The 21,687-nt window shown below is 39.5% G+C and overlaps 1 protein-coding gene across 1 annotated transcript; it reads left to right on the top strand.

The window, feature by feature from the left end:
* Nucleotides 1–2,152: 2,152 nt before the first annotated feature.
* On the top strand, nt 2,153–20,516 carry l3mbtl2 (L3MBTL histone methyl-lysine binding protein 2). The gene is made up of 18 exons (XM_084741105.1): nt 2,153–2,285; nt 3,941–4,381; nt 4,503–4,605; nt 4,816–4,949; nt 11,194–11,269; nt 11,361–11,440; nt 13,097–13,214; nt 13,524–13,658; nt 13,848–13,936; nt 14,335–14,585; nt 16,331–16,376; nt 16,460–16,564; nt 17,395–17,542; nt 17,724–17,806; nt 18,754–18,988; nt 19,136–19,198; nt 19,557–19,721; nt 20,011–20,516. The coding sequence occupies exons 2-18, from the start codon at nt 4,031–4,033 to the stop codon at nt 20,331–20,333; spliced, it is 2,505 nt and encodes an 834-aa protein (XP_084597231.1). The 5' UTR covers nt 2,153–2,285; nt 3,941–4,030; the 3' UTR covers nt 20,334–20,516.
* Nucleotides 20,517–21,687: the final 1,171 nt, after the last annotated feature.

The following is a 21,687-nucleotide window of genomic DNA, read 5'->3' as shown; positions in this document are numbered from 1 at the left end:
TTGTAACTGTGAGTTAGACCTGCATTGATGATAATGTAAAATAAATTAAATTTGTTGTATGATTTGTAATATTTTGTCTTGGAAATGCTTATGCTTCCCTATGATGGTTATACACAGTCAGAAGTAATTTTATCTTTGAGTTTATTGCCATGGTGACATAAATTAACGTATAAATACTAGTGGCCTTTTCCTTAGTTGATTTTTAAAAAGCAGTGCTCCTTTAGAAACAAGACTTTCTTACAGCAGACATTTTGACATATCACAGTAACACAACTGTAAATAATGGAATGAATGATGGTTTAATTCCATTTAGCTGCTTAAGTGTTAGGGTGAATAGTAACTAAACGTGTAGATTCAGTCCAGAGGGGGGGCCTCAGGAAAAAAATGTAAGTGCCATTTAAGTGTAAAGTGTTCATCTTCTGGTGAACATGAATATACTCAGTAAACTGATGGCAACTTCCAGTTTGATTTTAATATTTCTTAAAGGTCTAGTGTGTAAGATTTAGGGCAGGGGTCGGCTAAAGTTGGCTGAAGAACTTCTCTGTCCATCCACAGCAGATTACGCAGAATCCTGTCATTTTGTTTGGGGGGACAGTTTGGCCTGGACAAACATTTTTGTCCAAGAGTAAATTGATCTGATGAGGGTGCACAAGGAAAGGTCACAGGATCAACAACATGAAAGCCATGAAAATGTCAGAGCTGTTCTCTACTGCGTTATAGTAACATGACATTCGCCTCCAAAACTTAGTGATTTGACATCTTTGGTGAATATTGTTAATAGTATTTACAGTTTGTTTTGTATATAATGTCTGAACATTTTGATAATTACCTCAGTGTCTTAGACAACCATTAGCAACATTTGCTAGCTAGCTACCATCATCATCTTCAGTCAGATTTGACACAAACAAAATGAAACTCCTCAAAAACGTCTTAGTTTGTCTTTCCACTGCTCCAACAATCACAAACATGGTTTGGTTGAAATAAAAACCTTTAATCATCATGTTAGATGTGAAAAACTTTCTGATTGTACACACCATTTCTCCCCACTGATTCTCTGATATCCAACCTCCCCCTCAGTTCTCCCCCAGTAAACCAGAGCTGGAGGTTGACAGAGTGAAAAGACAAGCAAAGATTGTTCTGAAGAGTTTTATTTTGTTTTTGTCAAGTTTGAATACATTTTTCCTTGATGAGAACAACAGAACAATTTTGTTGCACCGCATGTACAATTACAAAAGACAGGTATTATGACTGATGTGTCATCTTTAATGAATAATGATTGTAATATTCATATTTTAGACCTGAGCTCCACATAAACATTGGCTCAAACTCTGCCTGAGTATGTGAATACCTCAGTGTTGGGCTTATTGTCAAATATCATTAACCAAATAGATCTTTTTCACAGGAACATCAGGGTAGACACAGGTGGTACCAGTGATACTCATTAAGACTGCTGCTGTGCATGTTGGCTCACTGGAAAGGCTCTGCTAGACTTAATGTAATGGGACCTTAATGATTCTCACTATTAATACCTGTGTTTATTCTATTATTGGTAGCAGCCAATATAATTATCAGAGAAAAGCCGAAGCTTTTTTTTTTTTTTTAATAAAAATTAGTGTTGCTTATTTGACTAGGCAAAGCAACCACTAAAATGTTTACCGTTATAATTACTTCTCACCTTTACTACTAATACTCCTGGTCAAATATTACTCAACTACAAGTGAAAGTTGCTTATTCACTCAAGTAAAGTCTTTTTTTGCCGTTTTTCATCTTGTTTTGTTTCCTCGTCTCCTTCTGTGTCATTGCTCCATCCATTTAGGTTGAAATTGGTCTTGATATTGGGAAGGAGGCATACAATGATGCAAAATTTTAAAAAAAATCAATAATTCCTGTCAAATTAATTAAAACTAAAGTAATGAGCTTATTTTAAAAATGTAAGGAGTAGAAAGGATTGTTATTTGTATTAAAAGCTAGAGAGTAAAAAGTTGTCAGAAAAACGAATACAAGCAATGTTCAAATACCTGAAAAGCAGTTACTTCCCACTTCTACAGTAGATTAATTTATTAGAGGTGTGGAGAATAGTTGACTAGTGCTCGTGTCCATTTTTTTAAAAAACCTCAACTCCCATAATTCCTTGTCCCCCACGTAAGAAGCAACCACGGTGACGTGAAAGGTGGGTGACCACAGTAAAGTGCCGGGGAATACGAAGATGTAGTTAAACTACTTATGTTTGTAGTTTTGCAGTTGTATGAAACATTTCATTGGGTGCGTGGACATCGTTGGCCTCTGTGAGTAGTCACTTAAAGTCGTAACAACCGAACCGCTGCTTCAGAAGTGGACAAACGTGCTGTTAGCACTGTTAGCAGTTAGCTTGCATGTCCAGTAGCATGTGAGCTAGTCACACTTTTGTTTATGTTTATAACAGCCCGTTCATAAACCTGTTAGCTGTAACATTTGGCTCATAAGAGCGAGCTTAACAGCTAAATTAATCTTAAATTGTTCGTTTTTTCGCATGTCAGGCCTGGTAATGACGGATACTTTTTGAACTTACTGAACTAATTTATAAGTTCTGTTTGTAGAAGTTAGTCTTGTCTCGGAATTAGTTCCTTATTTTCTGTGATACATCTTGTGATCGTTGATAATACTGGCGAAATCAAATGTCAAGTTCCTTAACCAGTCACTTCTATGTAAATAATAAAACAGTGTATAGAGACTCATTTCATTTCAGTCACTAATGACTCTCACGTAACTGCTTATGCTGCATTTTCCTTTAAAAAACAATGTATGGGCTCATATGAACCTAAATCACCACTTATGACCCATTAAGAGTGTGTGTTGGTGACTGGAGCCAACTATGTTGATAATCGATTAATTGGTTTGAATAATTTCTAGGGAAAAAGTCAAAACTCTGTGATTTTAGTGTCTCAAATGTGAATATTTCCTGGTGTCTTTGCTCCTCTCTGACAGTAAAGTGAATATTGTTGGGTTGTGGATAAAACAAGATATTTGAGGATGTCACCTCTGGCTGTGGGAAACACAGATGGATCATTTTCAGCATTTTCTGACATTTTATTAACCGAACAACTAATTGATGAATTGAGAAAATAATCAAATTAATTGATCATAGAAATGATTGTTAGTTGCAGCCCTAGCAGAGACCCTCTTGTCTGCCTGTGTTTCCTTATTTTGTCCTTTAAATTGAAAGAGGACTCCCGCACACTGTCGAACTTGTAATATGTCATTTATTTGCGACGTTTCGGTTCTAGACCTTCATCAGGCAAACATTTTGTCCTACAAAATCTTACTGATTCTACATTTAAGACAAAGTCACATCAGACCAAGAATCAGTATACTTATCACATAACTTGAGATGCACTGATTGAGAAATTCTGGGCCAATATGATGCTGATGTTTAAAATAATTTGTCCAATTTCTGATACCAGTGTCTTCTTGTGGTTGTTTATATTGGTCTTAGTTATTCTCCTTTTGTTAGGGAAACAAAGAAATCTTTTTTTTATAAAAATCACAGCACCTGCTGCCCTCTTACGTCATACCAGAGTTGTTTCCAGCCGGTGGCTTCTTCTCAGGAACAGCAGCTGGGTACGGTGGCAGCTGTCAGAGAATATGCAATATGTTGCTGCGGAAACAATGCTTTGATCAAGGGGAAAAATGCATTAAGTTTTGTTCGGTATATGCAAAAATTTTACCTTTTTATAATCCTGATTAATCGATTCATTGATTGTTAATTTTACCAGTGATCACTTAAGGGAAGAGCTTACAATTTGCAATCCTGGTTGCGACACAACAGATGAACATTATCCATCTCTGCATGTGTCTATTTTTTTGTGTTACCTAAAAGTAAATATTACAGGATGCATTTTCTGTGGGAGAAAAAGAAATTTGTCTGCTAGTTGTAACATACAGTCATCCCTTTCCTCTGCAGAGCTCATAGAACAATTCAAAACTGGAGAGGATGCATTGGCTGTAGATCCTGTTTTGTACTCTGACAGCCCTCCCGTGAACAGAGGACACGATGCCCTACCACTGTGTGGCCTACGGATGTGGCAAAACTGCAGACGATGGCGTGACGCTGTTTAAGTTCCCCAAGGACCCTGAGGATTTTCGTAAATGGGAGAAGCAGGTCCAGCGCACCCGTGCCAAGTGGGTCGCCACACCCAACTCTCACCTCTGCAGCGAGCACTTTGGCAAGGAGTACTTTGAGCCAAGGCCAGCCACAGGTGCTCTGAAGCTGAGGCCGGGAGCTGCTCCTACAGTGTTTGTCCGTCCACACTGTTCCTTCTGCAGGGGAGTGGGCTGTAATAAGTGCCTGCCTGCGATCCAGCGACGGGGCATTGCAGCTGAGCCAAGAGCGCGTTCCATAAGTGTGAGTAGTTATTATTGTGGAAAGGTCACTGCAGAGAGAAATCCAGAGTTTCTGTCATTTTGAGAGCTGTGAACTAGCCTAGCTGCTTTCTATTTCCCATTCTGTTTTTTTCTCTGCACAGGCAGAAGACAATGAATTGGCGCCCATTCAGTTTGATGATAGTGATGGAGGAGGTGATGAAGAACGTTCATCAGGACGAGGGCAACAAAACGAAGAACGAGCAGGTGAGGCGCAAACAAAGAGACAAGGAGCAAGAGTTGAGAGACAAAGTTCGACTTTTTGCTCTTGATTCCATTTTAACATTGTTAAGAGTTGAGTTGATGGAACTTCACTTTTTACTTGAACCAATAAAAGTCACATCTGTGTAAGCTCCAGGGACTGTTAATAAAGTTGGATGTTTTCTGTAAAATGTTTTTATTTATTTATCTTCACAGTGGTGTGTGAGATGTGTGGCGCCGTTGGCAATAGCAGCACCTTCTTCTCAAAGAGTAAGCGTTTCTGCAATTTATCCTGCTCGCGTTCCTATTCATCAAACTCCAAGAAGTCCTCCATACTGGCACGTCTGCAGGTGAGAACACAACAACAGATTGTGAATGATGAATTTGTTTGCAGGGATATTAGTGTCATTTTTCTCATGTACAAGATGTAACATTTTGGAGTGAAGCATTTCATTCATACCTGCTGGTGTTTGTTCCGATGTTACAGTCTTTCAGCTCACTTGTTTTCAAGCAGAGCTTTATTTTTCCCCCAGAGCATCCCAAAAATGAGTGTTTTTACTCTAATACATAATTTACATCAAGAGCTCTTCTGCTCAAAATGCCCTTTGTGTGTGTGGCTTTGTCAGCATACGCTGCTGGTTAACTGATGAGAGGTGAAACGAGTGGTTGTAATCAAGATCCAACTTGTTTTTCAGCCGCGTCACTGTACACAAAGCAATGCAACAGGGAAGGAGTTCAAGTATTTCAGGGTCTTGTTCATGAGTGATATGAAAATGGAGCATGAGATCAACAGGTGGTTTGGTGCAGTGTCAGCAGTAATGCGGGCGTTGTACCGGAGCTGTCATGATGAAGTGGGAGCTAAGCTGAAAGCAGAGGCAAAGCTTTGTTTGATATATGGTTCGGTTGATGTATGTTCAACCCTCACCTATGTTCATGGAGCTTTGGGTAGCGACCAAAAGAATGAGATGGCAGATACAAGCAGGCAAAATGAGTTTCCTTTGTAGGGTGGCTGGGCTCAGCCTTAGAGATGAGGTGAGGAGCTCAGACGCCAGGAGGGAGTTTGGAGTAGATCAGCCAGCTGAAGTGGTTCGGGCATCTGATTAGGAGGAGGTTTTCCAGGCACGTCCCACTTGGAGGAGACCCTGCAGTAGACCCAGAACCAGCTGGAGGGATTGTATATCTCATCTGGCCTTGGAAGGCCAGGATTTTATTTGGGTCATCAAAGAAATAAAAGACTATTAAAGAAGAAAAAAGTTTGGGAAACACAGCTCTAGATCACTAAAATCCACAAAACTAACTGTAATGGAAAAAGAAAGGAGTGACACTTGTTTGTTTTTGCCACTGACAGGCTCAGATTGTCATAGGTGTATGATAACATTATGGAAAGGATCGATATAGTGAAAGACCTTTTTTTTTAAAGAGTAAGATACATTTTGTTTGACCAGAAATAGCTGTTTTATTGCTCTTGCCAAACTCACTCCTTTGTAAAAATTTAATGTAATCATCAGCTTCATTCAAACTGGATAGAAACAAAATAAAACTCACCAAAAGCGCCTTCGCCCATCTTTTCACTGTTCCAACAATCACCAACCCTGGCTTGGTTGAAATAAACTCGGAGCGTTGAGTGTACTGGGCAGGTGACACTGGACCATGGTGTGCTGATTTTTTAACTGAACTACAGGAAAATACACACTTGAACATCCTCTGACCATGTGAAAATCTGATGTTTTCATGTCACAGATGATGGCGAAAGTCATTCACACGCAAGTAAAACGTGTACTCATAGGCTGATGGGAATTTCATGTGATGCACTGAAAGTTAGCTTCTACAGTTAGTGTTGTTTTTCATTTCCATATCTTCTTCTTAGAGGATTTATTATACAGCAATGTGGTAGATATTTTGCATAATCATTTCTGTCTACTGCACCTCCTCTGCTGCTTTTAGACCAGGGTTACAGTTACAGAGAAGCAGTGACAGGACTCTCTCTCCAACACCTCACTGATTTTCATCTAGCTGTTCTTCATTTCCCAGTTCTTGTCCTTCCTCTTGAGAGAGAGACCCAAGCTGCCCCTCTCATGTTTTTCTCAAGGTTCCTTCTCTCTTCTCTGCTGCCACTTTTGTTCTTGTTCCTCTCACAGGGTAGACTGTAAAGCCTCCTCTAAAGCCTCTGCATCCGTCAGGTAGAAGCTCTGCACAGCCATGGACTAGTATAAACTACCAACTAGTATAAACAGTGTATTTTGGAACTTTTCCAATACAAAAAAGTTGTTTTCACCAACATCTTACTGACTTCAGTGCTGTTGCACAGTGTCAGCACTGACCTTAATGAAAATGGAGACTTTTACAATTTTACATGCAACCAGAACCAGCAGAGCATGTCTTGCTTGACAGGTGTGAGCACTGAGATTAATGGAGAACATTTAGTAATGGAGTAATGCAATTCAATATGAAAGGCATATTGTCAAGACTTAAAGGGGATGTGGGCTGCCACTTCTTGTTTCAGGACTGACAGGCACCAGGACTGGCTTGTTTTTGTGGTTTTTGGCATTATTGTTGCTTCGTTGGTTGTTTGTCATGACAAATATTCGGCCAGAGCGCTTCTGTTCTATCCTGTATCAATGTGATTTGTTTAGGTTTGAAAATTTTTGGTTTAGTCCATCAAGTTACAGGTTTGTGTGAGCTGTTTAACGCACCCTAAAATTGAAATTCTTTGCACCTTATCATCTGGTTTGTCCTTTTTGTTCCTCCTTACAGTAAAAATCATCTTACTGCACAGTTTCTGACAGGATCATATATTCCCTATAGGCTGCAACTAACACTTATTTTCATTTTTGATTAACCTGCCAGTTTTTTTCCCAACGAGTCATTTAATCTTGAACATCATGTCAAGTCCATTACAATTTTGTAAACCAGTTACCCAAAGTTGCCCCCACCAAAAAAAGAAAATAAGTCAAAATGTTACTTGATTATCTAAATTTTCCGTCACAAGACTAGTTGTTACAACTGTAGTTGAAACTATATGATGTTTGCACTGAGTGAAATATTCAAATCCAAGATTCCTTGTTTTTATGGTTGCACCATTTCCAACAAATTTGATTTTTTACATGTGCTTTCCAAAAAACTCAACCATAACCGTATCTTTGGAAACGTTTCTCCCAGGATTATGTCTGTGGAAGTACAGAGATGTTCATTTTGAATATATGGTATCATTTCAGGAGTGGAAAAATTACTCAGATCTTATACTCTATCTTATATAAAAGTGGCAATACTGCAGTGTAGAAATACTCAAGTACAAGTAAAAGTCATAGGTTTAAATTCATACTTGAGTAAAAGCACAAATATATTGGCATCAAAATTTACTTGGAGGACCGTTGTGTAGGATTTAGTTTGCAGGTTTTTAAACGCCTCTTTTTTTCTCCCTGTCCCAGCATTTTGGAGAACCTATGATAGCTGCAAAACTCACACAAAATGCAAAAGAGAGTTTGTAAAGCCAGAGTTTGGTTTGTCCATTCAGGGCTGCTGTAGAAACATGGCCATGCAACGTGGTGTTCTCCATGGAAGAGGACCCGCTCTTGCTGTAGATATAAATGGCTCATCTTCACATAAAGACAGCACAACAGTTCTTACACTGGAAACATACTTGTTTATGTGAAGTTATGAACCTTGAGATTTTCATAAAATCAAACCCTGTTTTTATAACCATTTATGGTCAGTCAGTGTTCTTTCAGTAAGACCCATTCCAATTATTTGTATTCTTATTATTACCTTTCTGTATAGTAGGTGGAGTCTGCCATTCGTGCCCGTGAAAACATACTTATGAATATTATATTTTATTTCTGCCACTTTCTGTCAATACATCCCTGTAAATCAATGTGTACTCATTATACAGAATTGAAGTATAAAGTAACAGAAAATTTTGAAGTGCAAGCACATAGAAATGTGTGTATTTACATATAGTATTTGAGTACATTTAGGGAACTTAACTAGTCATTTTCCACCACTGATTTTTCATCTTTTTTGGTTGTTTATTTATATTTCCTCGGTTTATAATTACGAACGAATGGTGGCAGTATTCCGCCAGAAGCTGTCTGTCGGTCGCCAGTTTTAGTAAAGGTGGGTAGAAGAAGAAGAAGACCGCGCTGGACTTGAATCACTGCGCCGACCCGAGAGGCTGTCTGCGGGCCTGCCTGACTCTTTTAACCCCTTCGCTCACCGGACACGTTTGTAGTCAAATTAAAAACCAATGGTTTATAAGTGTTGCGTTGAGGCCTGCTCGAACAAGAAACGACGGAACCTCGCCTTTCACCGGTTTCCACTCCTCGACCCGGAGAGACTGAGGCAATGGCTGTTCGCTCTCAACATCGACGTGAACGCTCCGCTGCACGTCCTCAACAAGCTGTTCGTCTGCCAGAAGCACTTCCAGCCCGACGACTACTACGACTACGACAGACCGGATCAGTTGATCCGCCGGGGCCGCCTCCTCAAGACCACCGCCGTCCCGACCCAGTTCAGACACGCGCACACCTCTGAGACAGGTGACCCCACCGAAAGCGTCATCTACCTGGATCACCTGGTAGGTCACTGTGGTGGAGAGAAGGTGGCGGTACATTTTCTTCCTCTGCAGCTCACTGACGGAACGTGCAGAACACAAAGGAACCAGTAATGGGAGATCAGAGGTAGAGCTAGACTGATAGATCAATCAACCGATATATCTGACTGATATCACAGCAAAATCTGTCTATAACTGTATCAGCATGTATGTCGTCTGATATGTGCCGATATGAAAACCTTGTTAAAATGCAACATAATGCAGATTGTGTGTATTTATTAGCTTTATAAGCAGCATTTTATGTATATTTGACTATTATCTTGATTCAGTTTTAATATATACACATATTTTGCTCTATTCTACTGGGTTTTTTTTTTATATTGTTTTATAATCATTAAAAATGTTAGTAAAGGTTTATTTACTTTATTGTTAAACTGTAAAATACCTTGCATACATAACTTTGTCACAAGTATTGAGGGATTATTGCAAAATAACTAAATGTGTTTTTATTTATATTCTATATTATATAATGAATATCTATGTCAGTATATCTGTTGGGATTTTTTGCTCTCCAATATTGGTATCGGCTCCAAAGGTCTAATATTGGTTGGGCCCTGATCAGAATTGTTGCAGTTTTTAATGATTATTAACACTAAAACCTGTTGCAATAAGCTGAATATGAGATCCCAGCAACAAAAAGGTTTCACGTTATTATGTATCTTGAGTTTCCTCTATTTGTCATTTGTCAGGATAATTTGTTACACAACCAACTGTACAAGAAAAGAGCTGAAACATAGTCTGTCATAGGAAATGAATTGGCAGCTAATTTGATCACGGTCGCTTAAACAAAGTTGGCAACATTCATTCTTAAGTTTCTCCACTTTTCGTTACCAGTTTCCTCATTTCCTAGTTGCCTTCCTTGTTTCCTACTTGTCTAGTTTCCTTGTTTCCATCTTAGCCTCCTAGTTACCCTCCTAGTTGCCTTTGTTGTTTCCTAGTTCCTTTGCCTTGTTTCCTAGTTTCCTTCCCCATTTCCTTGTTTCCTAGTTCCTTTGCCTTGTTTCCTAGTTTCCTTTGTAGTTTTCTGTTTTTGTAGTTTCCTTCCTTGTTTCCTGCTTTGCTGGTTTCCTAGTTTGTGTTCTGTGTTTCCTCTGTGTTTGATCAGTTTATTGTTACAGATCACATCTGATAAGTTATTTGTAATTCTTTCTAAAAAAAAATGACTTAGAGCAATTAATCAGTCATCAAAATAATAATGTGATTAATTTAATAGTTGATATCTAATCAATTTAGAAACTAATTGTTAAAGTTCTGTGAAAATGTGATGCAAAATGGATCATATCCACCAATCATGAATCACATTGCAATATCTGTTAAAAAAAAATATAGGTGCAATATGATTTTTTTGCAATGTTGTGCAGCCCTATTCACTAGTTGTATTTTGACTTGACTTTTTTCAGTCCTCTGTGATAGTAAACTGAATATTTAGTTTTAGACAGTTTATTGTTGGACAGAAGCTATTTGAAACCATCGACTTTGGTCCTGGGAATATTAGATTGGCGTCTTTTTTGCCTTTTTCTGACATGTCATGGACATCAAGCACAATAAAAAAAAAAGCATATGCTAGATCTTTCTTCATGTGTCAAGATTTGTAGGTAGCGAGGTTGCCTGGCAACAAATTTAGTCCTGTGGTGGACAAATGTTCTATTTTGCCTTTATAAAGCTGTTATTTCCTCATTGCTCCTCACTGCTGTTCATTTGAATACTGACCACTGAACTGAACTGAACTGTAAGTCAAAGCATTGCCGTGCCGTCTTCTCTTTACAAATCAGGAAATGTAACCAAAATGTGTCGAAATTTTCACATTTGACTGCAGTTACTGGATCTCACTCATGACTTTTCTGCCCTCCAGTACATGCCAACAATTTGAAATAAACAGCCACATGGTTAAATGTGCTACAGCTTGTCTTAAGCGATAAAGTGGCCACAAAAATGAGGTCGATGAGACGACTTTGCTCAATCTGTCTTCATGCTTCTCTCTCCAGGGAAAGCCCCCCTCGAAAAAAGCCACAGTGCTGAACAAGGTGAACAAAGCCCCTCCAGCCCCAGCAGGACCTGAAGGTGAGGGCACTGAACACAAACACAGACAATACATTTTATACAAAAGCTTACACCGAGCTGCATGATTCCACTGTGCTTTTCCATTCAGTAGTGTCTGCTGCTGGTTTTGATTGGGGCTCCTACCTGGAGAAGGAGACGTCTCTGGCTGCATCTGTGTCCTGCTTCAAACATGTGAGTCCTGTCTGCTCAGCGTAATAAGAACCAGTGAGCCTCATGCAGGAACCACTCGTAGGAACAGTGCTAGAGTGGAGTGTAAACTTGTCACGTTCACAAATTTTCTTGTATTTTGAGTCGTGCAGTCAGTCTGCTGTAATCCAAACACAAGTCTTTCCACTGATGATTGTGTATTTCATTCATTTGAAGACATTTTGAGTTAGAAAAATAAATTACATGTCATAGTTATGTCGACATTATCCTGTTTGACTACATTTCAAATTATAATATAATTGTAAATTTACATATAAATCCTCTTATCATAAATTTAATGATGTATTATTACCTGCTGTCAGGTGTATTGGGCGAATATCTGCACATGCAGGTTTATGAAGTCTCTGTCCAGGGGAATATCCTCATTTACTCTGTTCTCTGTCTCCATGGTGGAAACTTACCTTGGCCCCCGTCCTGTTCCAGTCATTAGTCGCCTTGCTGTGGCGAAGCATGCTTCTATTTTTTCCAATCATAAAAAGACATTTCTTCTTTATTTTAGTTACCTCAGGTAACATGGCATTAAAAACACTTTATTAATTATGCTAATTTACAAGCCTCATGCACGTGCACTCAAATTCGCACGGGTGAATCATTTACACAGTTCTTTGAACTTATGTGCATTTGCTGAATCTGACGTTCACACGAGCCCTTCGTATGAAAAAAGGGAAATTTAAGGCAAGTATATGAAAATGTTTTTGCATAGGGCCCAACATTTTCACTCACTGATAATACATGTCCTGGGATTTGTCTCTAATATTGTTATAGGCACAATTTATGCCACATTTCTTGCGCACACACACACACACAGCCTTTTAAACAGCACTTTCACCAGCCTGAAAAACTGAAAAACTTCACTTCAGCTCATGAACTTGAGGTATCAAGGCATCAGTTTGATTGGTGAATATCTTAATCCATCAAAAATGTGGAAGAAATGTTTTTTTTTTTAAATATAAAAATCAGGATATATGTGCTGTTTTTATATATCTGGGTTAGGAGAAGGATGACCATCATAAAAAACATAACAGTACTTTGCAAAATAATCAGTTAAAAGCAAGAAGTAAACAAGAGTGTTGCTGAACATATGAATGTAGAGCACATAAAACACCTCATACTGATTGTCGTGGCCATTTGTCAAATAAAAATCGAATCAAAAGGGCACTGTTGCACCGTGGGCATTGGAGGTACGCAGAATAAGTCCATAGTTCATGCAAAAAATCTGCATTTCTTATGGTTTCTTTAGCCAAAACAAGCAAGCAAACAAAACAACAAAGGCCTCATGTTTCCTGCCTGCCTCTTCTGCTCAGGTAAAAAAAAAACAAAAAAACATTTGCCTACCCAGATGCATGCTGGTCCTATCTCTGCCTTCCTGCTTGTAACTTCCTGTAGCATTACCCAAAACACAAACAAAAATACTGTTTATGCAAAAAAAAAAAAAAGCTACAAAAGAAAATAAAGAAACAGCATAAGAAAATATGATCAAAACCCACTCTAAATAAAGCAAACATCCAGAATAATCAAACAAAAACAGCTTTAGATAAGTCAAACGACAACTGAAACAACAACAAACAAATGGCTCATACACTGGTTTTCTGTAAGAAAACATCTGACCTCCCCCTGCAGGTTCCCCTGTGTGTCCAGTGGGATGACATCACCGTCGGGATGAAGGTGGAGGTCTTGAACACAAACGCAGTCCTGCCCAGTAAAGTCTACTGGATCGCCACTGTCATCCAGATTGCGGGTGTGTACGTCTGTCTGTTCTGTCTGTCTGTGTTTATTTCAACAGGCCAGTTTTGCCTCTGAAACATCATTTCAACAGTGGCATCCTAAACCTCTCCATTTAAATATTATAATCACACCATAAAGATAAGACTGTAGCAACTATATTGCTTTATAAGACATTTGGGCTTCCCCTAAATAACCAGTATGATATTAGTTAATCCATAATCTTATCAGGGGAAAAAAAATGTTTCATATTTTAATATTTTGGCATTTCAGTAGCATTGTAACTTAATTTAACCCTTTCCTCACTCCAATGCTTCGTCTCCAGGATACAAAGCCCTGCTGAGATATGAAGGCTTTGAGCACGACAGCAGCCATGACTTCTGGTGCAGCCTCGTTTCTGGAGAGCTGAACCCGATTGGATGGTGCGCCATGACGAGCAAGCTGCTAGTGCCACCGCAAGGTCAGACCCGAACCACGAGTTCTTCTTGTCCTGGTTGGGTCAGCACTTAAAAGACATGGAAGTCATTGTTTGAATTTGATCAGGATTAATACTGCAACTACTGATGATTTCAAATATATATTTACTGGGCTAGATCAGGTATTTTAGCAGTAGGGTTTGATCTAATTTTGACAAATTGTGTGTTCATAGATGTGAAGCAGAGCATCCCAGATTGGAAAGAGTATCTGATGAAAAAGCTGGTGGGGACCAACACACTACCTGTTGACTTCTACCTGAAGGTAAAACTGGATACTGCTCGATATAATGATGTGGTTCACAAATTGATGCAACTGTCTATACACAGGGTTTGTACAGGTGCTGGAAATCATTAAAAACACTTCAAGGTTTGAAAATTCCTGTAGAATTCTATCACAAAACATAATATTTGTTTTTTATAGCACAAAAACATCTGATTTAATGTGATGGAGTGAAGTAGTCATTTGAGATGTATATGTATTTAAATATGTAATGAACCTCAGCTGTAAGGTGCTAGAAAAGCTGGAAAATCCACCTTGAAAATTCTTGAAAGGTGCTTGAATTTGGAATTTTAAGAATGGTTTAAATTCACTGAGTTAATTAAGCACATAATCAGCATCTCTGTCTTATTGCCCCCTTTTCTTCTGTCCTCATCCCTCAGCTGGCAGAGAGCATGAAGTCCTTTTTCAGAATAGGCATGCGTGTGGAGGTGGTGGACCCCAAGCACGTGAGTCGGACCCGTGTGGCCATCATAGACTCGATCATCGGTGGCCGTCTGCGGCTGATGTACGCAGACCAAAGCGACGCCCCTGTAAACACCGTCTCTGACTTCTGGTGCCACATGTGGAGCCCCCTCCTGCACCACATAGGCTGGTCCAGAAGAGTTGGTCACGCCATTAAACCACATGGTAGGTCCATGGCTGTGTTCGAAACCGCATACTAACTACTACATACTTCCATACCCATACTATTCATACTCCGTACTGCATACCCAATCCATCAGACAGTATGCAAAGCGTTTACACTACAGCGTACTGCATGATAACCCACAATGCATTGCGCTCCTACCCAAGCCGAAATCGACAGGCTGAAGCTGATTTCACTTTAGCTCTAAACTCTTTAAATATATCACTTTATCGAGATTTTTTTAAAAATCAGGCGAGAAAGTGGCCGTTTAGATCCCGAGTGTGCCATTTATTTGTCCAAATACCAGCCGTTTACAATTTCGTTCGGATGAATTCGGCGAAATTTAAGCTAGCCGCAGTGAGCAACACACTTCCGGTTATATTCACAAAATAAAACACCCCTATCCCTTTCTCATACCAAAAGACCATGGTGATAAATAGTGCTTTTACTTTGAAAACAAGAAGCGAACCAACCCGCAATATATTCTGCTTGACACCGCCGTTTGGACTGATCTCGTCCCGTTAACGGAATTTGACCAATCATGATGCCTTACCGGCAGAGAGCCTTGTCGGCCCGCCGTCTTCGGTACATCATGGTCGCTATCGACTTGGGCTTGTTGTCAGATGTAAGTTGTATTTATTTTTTTAACTTTCTTAATAAATGTAAATCCAATGAGAAATTGCTAACATAACATACATCCAAGCATAAAAATTGGAGGGAAAATTATATCTAACCTTACTCAGCTTGGTAATTCTCCTGTCCTGTTCGCAGTGACGTCACGTCGCGTTGCATCCTGGGTAATTTGAGTGTGAGTAGTAAGCTGGTGATGCATGCTCAACATTTCTGGCGAATGCAGTATGCATCCGGGAACTTCTCGCATACTCAAAAATCGCATACTGCCAGTGTAGACACACTACATACTCAAAGACTTAGTATGAGTAGTAGGTAAGTATGCGGTTTGGAACACACCCCAGGACTTAGTTTGTTCATACATGGCTGCTAAACACACGTTCACACTCTTCCTGTCAAACCTGACAGACTGACGTACCCTAAAAACCACAAGCCTTGACTGAAATAGTATGGAAGCTTATCACATTTACACATTTAATTGCTCTCTGTTCTGAATTTGAGATTTTTCATGTTAACATATCGGTTTTGTTTTTTTTAATTATTTATTAGATTATTTTTCATGCAAAACAATGTCTCTGTTTTTATTTATTTATTTAATTTTTCATTTCAATCGGATGTTTTTTCACTCAAACAATCAGCTCTGGTTTTTTGAATTAATTACATAATTTTTCACGCAAAAGAAGTCTGTTTTTCAGAATTTATTGAATATTTTTTCTGTTTAAAAAAGGCTCTTTTTTTATTTATGAGATAAATTTTCATGCAAAAAATTGGCTCATTAATTCATATTACAAGAATCCCAGTTTTTCTGAATTTGAGATAAATTTAATGTAAAGACTGTGTGTGGAGGGGGCGTCTAAATGATTAATAAAACATGAAAAAAAATCTTATTCGTTCAGAAAAACAGCAGTTTATTTTTCTCAAGTCAACACAGTAAGCTTCCATAAAATACACGTAACTGTGTGCTGTTTGTATTTTGTCAGTTTCTGTGGCTGGTGGATGAGGGACGTCACACATTTCCTCTCGAACTACTGACTTTGAGGTATTTTTTGACATGGCACTAAAAATAAGAAATAAAAAAAATCTTGTTTTTTAATTACAGGAAAAAGCATGGAAGTTGCCAGCGGTGTGAAGGGTAACGTTGACAGGTCGTTCCTGCTCTTTAAGAAGGTAAGGAAAACGTCTATCTAAAAAGGAAAAGTAGTCACGCTGCTTTAGCACAAGCTTTTTGACAACCACTGTGTGATCTGCAGCCCAGGTTTGTTTACATGGAAGGAGGTTTCTTTGAGGAAGGAATGAAGCTGGAGGCCATTGACCCTCTTAACCTGGGAAGTATCTGTGTGGCCACAGTACACAAGGTAAGTCCGCTGTTTCTGGTCGGTTCAGTTTTGTCTAAATGTGCGATTCTAGTGCATGAAAAATGCTATCCCTGTGTGGATGCAGTGTTGCCAGATGAATGCTAATTATTATATTTGTACCATAATTTTAACACCTGTATGATATACAATTAATAATTTCAAAAAGGTGGAATGTACCATAATTTTGACATTTCCATAAACCCATAACGAAATCATGTTTGAGAGACACTGTCTGGGGCTTTTATTTTGACGGGTAAGAACAGGAGTGGTTGTGTGATAATCTGTGATAGATTCTGTGTAAAGCAATGTGGCTGTCTTGTTTAGATGATGGAGCCTCCCTGTAATGTAGTGCACATGACAGACTTTTGACATTCGTTTTAGTATCCTTTCCCCTTCCCAGGTTGCTCCTGTATCTATGATAATTTTTGTTAAAATACTATTTCAAAGTCACAGTACACTATTGCTGCATTTGGCATTTGGCAGCACTGTATGTATGTGATATGATTGCTATCATTGTTGTATGGTCTGGCTCAAAATAGAAGAATCTGATGATGAAGTTGCAGGGTTCTGTTTTGGGGCTAATAAATTGTGTGAATGTATCTAATCTATTTGAGTTCTATTTGGGGCGTTTCCAATACTGGTATCAGTATCTGAAAGTGTCTATTCTTGATCAGACCTCACTGATCTGCTTGAACAATTAGTTAGTTATGAATTATCACACACTGCCAGCAGTCAGTGTAAAAAATCAAACGCAGTAACTCCTACGTTGTTGTCTCTTTTCCTGTCTGTGTTTGTTTGTGTCTCTGACTGCCAACATCCACTCCCCCCAGGTGCTGTTAGACGGCTATCTGATGGTGGGGATCGATGGCACCGCATCAAATGACGGCTCTGACTGGTTTTGTTACCACGCCTCATCTCATGCCATCCTTCCTGTAGACTTCTGTAAAAAGAACTACATCTCTCTCACCGTACCGCCAGGTAAATATAAACATGCCTGCTCATTCAGCCTCTGCTTCTGCAAACTCCTACGCACTTTCTGTTGGTTCTGTTTTGCTTTACCATCCCGTTCTTGGAAGCTGTTGTCAATTTAGACCGTGTGGAAGACAGAAAAATAACTCAACCAGTATATTGTAAATGAGTTCTGTGTGTTTTTTGCCAGGTTACGACCAGCAGACCTTCACCTGGGAAGAATACCTGAAGGAGACCAACTCTAAAGCTGCACCAGCACGACTGTTCAACACTGTAAGACAAAAAATCTAGACTTAGAGTTGCATTTGAAGTTGTGCACTGTGTTTTGGGGGGTTTTAGCGGCATATCTGAACTGTGGTACTTACAGATGGTCAGTGTATTATCTAAAGTAGATGGCAGTTGACACCCCCAGTTTGAAGAAGCAGCAGGAGTATCAGCACGGAAACAAAGCCGAGTTGCTGCAGACGGGATCATTGGCAAAATATATTTTAGTATTTTTACTGCTTTTTCTTACTGTTTAACTGCCATTATGTAAGCCAAATATCACTCTCTCCAGATCAACCAGACTTAATTGGCGAAATCAGTCATTTTACCTCTCAGAACACAGGAGCTGCTGGCCTACTGCTGCCTCAGTTGTTTAGTTTGTTTGTGTTACTGTGTGACTTCGTTGTTTTAAAGGGTCGTATTGAAGTTACACAATTAAACGAACAAACAAACAGATTGAGGCAGGGATACACCACCAACTCCTGTGTTCTGCAGGGTAAAAATACTGATTTCGTCAATGGAGTTTGGTCGGTTTGGTGAGAGTGACATTTAGCTTATGCTGGCCCAACACCACAGGAGTTTCAGGCAGCTTTTCCTGAGATTTACCCCTCCTGAGAATCGGAGGAGGAATCTGGGCTGGACCTCGGTTCGGCACCAATGTTCAGCCCAGATTACACAGTAATATGAGAGATACACAGATTCACTTCAATGTAGTGTGGGGCTAGCATTATATAATGTTAGTTTCCTGTCAGAGAAAGCTGTCTGATGGCAAAGTAAAGAATATTCTAAATATAAGTAATACACTGACTGTGGATAAGTACCTCATACAACCCCATTTCAAATAATCCTAACTATCCCTTTAATGTGATCACACCCTGTTTATTTTCCTTAGTTTTTTTTTTCCAAATAAAAACCTCATCAAACAGCATATGAACCTACACTGTGTCTTCATCCAGGATTACCCGGGTCACGGCTTCTCCCCCAACATGAAGTTGGAGGCGGTGGACTTGATGGAGCCGCGCCTGGTGTGCGTCGCCACCATCAAACGCTTCGTGGGCCGCCTGCTGCTCATCCACTTTGACGGCTGGGAGGATGAGTTCGACCAGTGGATCAACCACGAGTCTCCGGACATCTACCCTGTTGGCTGGTGTGAGCTCATGGGCTACCAGCTCCAGCCGCCCCCTGGACACGGTAAAACACCTCATTCAACAGCAGTGTGTTGTTTAGTTTGTGCTGATTGAGGCGATTACTGTAACAAGTATTCCTCTCTAACCTCAAGTCCACCACTTTCACAGAAGAGTGACTAGTCTCTCTAAATTACTTTGTTCTTTTTTCCAGGTGATTTAATCGAAAACCAGGCGGCACAAAAGAAAAACAGGCACTTTATGTATGGGAAAAAGAGTAAGTTTTGACTCTAAATGCATTTGGAGTTTTGTGTGCTGCTACAGAAACCAGATTAGGAAGCACTGTTTTCTATGGAAGATTAATTACATTCACTTGCGGAAAAAAGTGTGCTCTTTTCATGCAAAACAATTTGGCTCAGTTTTTCTTAATGAGAATTTTTCTTTTTCTGACTTTGAGTTAATTTTTCATGTTAAGAAAATCAGCTGTGTTGGATTTTTTACATGAAAAATGATCATTGATTTAAAAAAAAATGGAACAATTTTTTGTCTCAAATGAATGCAATAAGCTTCCACAGTTTCCTTCCATCTGCCAGTTATAGACCTATTCTCTTACCTCTTTGTTCTATTTTCTATAGAAAAGAGACATGGAAAAAAGCGTCTCTCTCAGGAACAAGCTAAAGATGACGCTGTTCAGCAGCCTGAGATTGATGATAGTGCTGTTCCTCCAGACCCGGAAGTTGTCAGTCCTCCTCCAAAAGTGCCTCTCGTCCAGCCCAAGACTGAGCCAGAGGAGCAGGAGAGTAAGTGGACAAACTTATACAACATGCTATTAGGCTTAGGCGGCATCTATTTTTTTCATACCTTACAGGGTATTTGTGTGTGTAAAAGGCTCCACAACACAGCATCTCGTTATCAGCTTAATTGAAAGGAGGGTCTTTATGTAGGATGGTATTGAAAATTAATATCAGTAGGATTTTTTGATACCCTGGTAGACCATAAGAGCTTGATATCACCAAAGCTGACATTCTGTTCACCTTTTGTTTCTCTTGAGACACTTTTGCTAATTTGCTGACTTAATTCTGTCTCTAGTCTTTGCAGTGCAGGTGAAAGTGGAGGAGGTGGAGATGGAGACCCCAATTGATCCTTCACACCCTCAAGAAGTCTCTCTGGGTATAATCAAGAAGGAGGAGGAAGGGGAGCAGAGTGAAACTGCACCAGGAAGAAGTGAAGAGTGGGCATCATGGGAAGAGAGTACTGGTGAAAGCAACATGGACGAGAGTGAGAACAAAAAAAGCAGCGGTGTAGAGAAGAATCAAAAGGGGAACCATGGAGATGACAGCACCATGGAGGAGGTTTCAGAGAGCAATACAGAACAGGACACAACGGGAGAGGCTGCATGGATGGAGACATGAGACAAGTGTGTCTGCTTAAAGAACAAAGAGGAGAACTGTGGAAAAGGTGGATGAACAAAGAGACTGGGGTGGTGGAGTAAAGTAAGGTCAAACCCAAGGCCAGAAAACCATTGAAAAAGGACAAAATAAGACCAGCAAAATCATGTTAGGACATTTAGAGAAAATAAAAAAGGTACAGCATCAGTAAGGAGAGCCGGTGCAATTTTTATTCTCTGATGGTCAAATGTTATGATCCTGAAGATTTTTTAATTCCTGATTGATTTTTTAACAGCAGTTCTGCAGAGTTTTGGGGCAGACCAAACAAACTTGTTTTAATCCAGCTCTGATTCAGCTGTGAGTGACTGAACAGTAAACAGCGAGGCAGCTATCTGTTACCTAAATGTACAAACAGTAACGTTGGATTACATTCAGTCATGGTTCCTGTGAATCTCTTGAGCTTAGATGGGAAATCATTTGTTAAAAATGCATGTGGTATCAAATAAAGTATTGTTAAGGAAACTGTATCAAAGCCAAGGGGCAGGTGGGGCTTAGGAAGGGTCTGTGTGACCAGACAAGCTAGCCTTCACATTCGTTGGACTGCTTTTGGTAGTAAACACTATGTACAAGGAGCACTCCTCAAGACCTCCAGTCTTGGAGGTGCTCTGATCCAGTTTTCTAGCCCCTGTCAGAGTTACTAATATCATCTCTCTGCCTTTGTAACAAGATGATCAGTATTAGGGGTGTCCCGATCCCGATACGAGTATCGGATTTTATCGGACTGCATCTAAAATCTCTGATATAAGCGCTCCGATAAGCCGTCCATTTTCCGCTCCAGCACTTCTATCCATAGGTGACTCTGGTTGCTGACTATTGTTCTCTGTTTGAGTAACATCACTTCATCAAGCCTTTTCTAACATTCCACACTACAAAATAAGTAATAAAAGTATGTATGATTTGTGCTGATACCGTATCGGAACGATATTGGCATCGGCCAGTACTCAAGGCTGCAATATCGGTATCATATTGGAAGTGAAAAAGTTGTATCGGGACATCCCTAATCAGTATTATTCACTTTTCCTGTCAGTGTCAGTGTAAATACTCTGAATATTGCTGAAGAACAATAACCATGAGTAATATTAAAAATAGGGTCTGATCTTGTGTTCTTTAAATACTTTCTCATGCATGTTTCTCTTAGACCTAGCAGTGCTGATCTCAGCCTCTTTAATCCTTGTACCTACTATAGTCTTACTTGTATATTCTTCTTTTGCCTTACTTGCGCTCTTTAAATACTTTGTTTTTAATTATTTATGGCTCAATCCCGGACCCGAGTACCAATTTCGTACCATAAACTGTAAAGGTGAGCTGGTATGACAAT

Source organism: Lutjanus erythropterus, chromosome 17, assembly GCF_056507025.1.
Source record: "Lutjanus erythropterus isolate fLutEry1 chromosome 17, fLutEry1.hap2, whole genome shotgun sequence".
Classification (NCBI taxonomy): domain Eukaryota; kingdom Metazoa; phylum Chordata; class Actinopteri; order Lutjaniformes; family Lutjanidae; genus Lutjanus; species Lutjanus erythropterus.
Note: the sequence above shows the minus strand (reverse complement) of the source record. Positions and strands in the feature narration are given on the sequence as shown.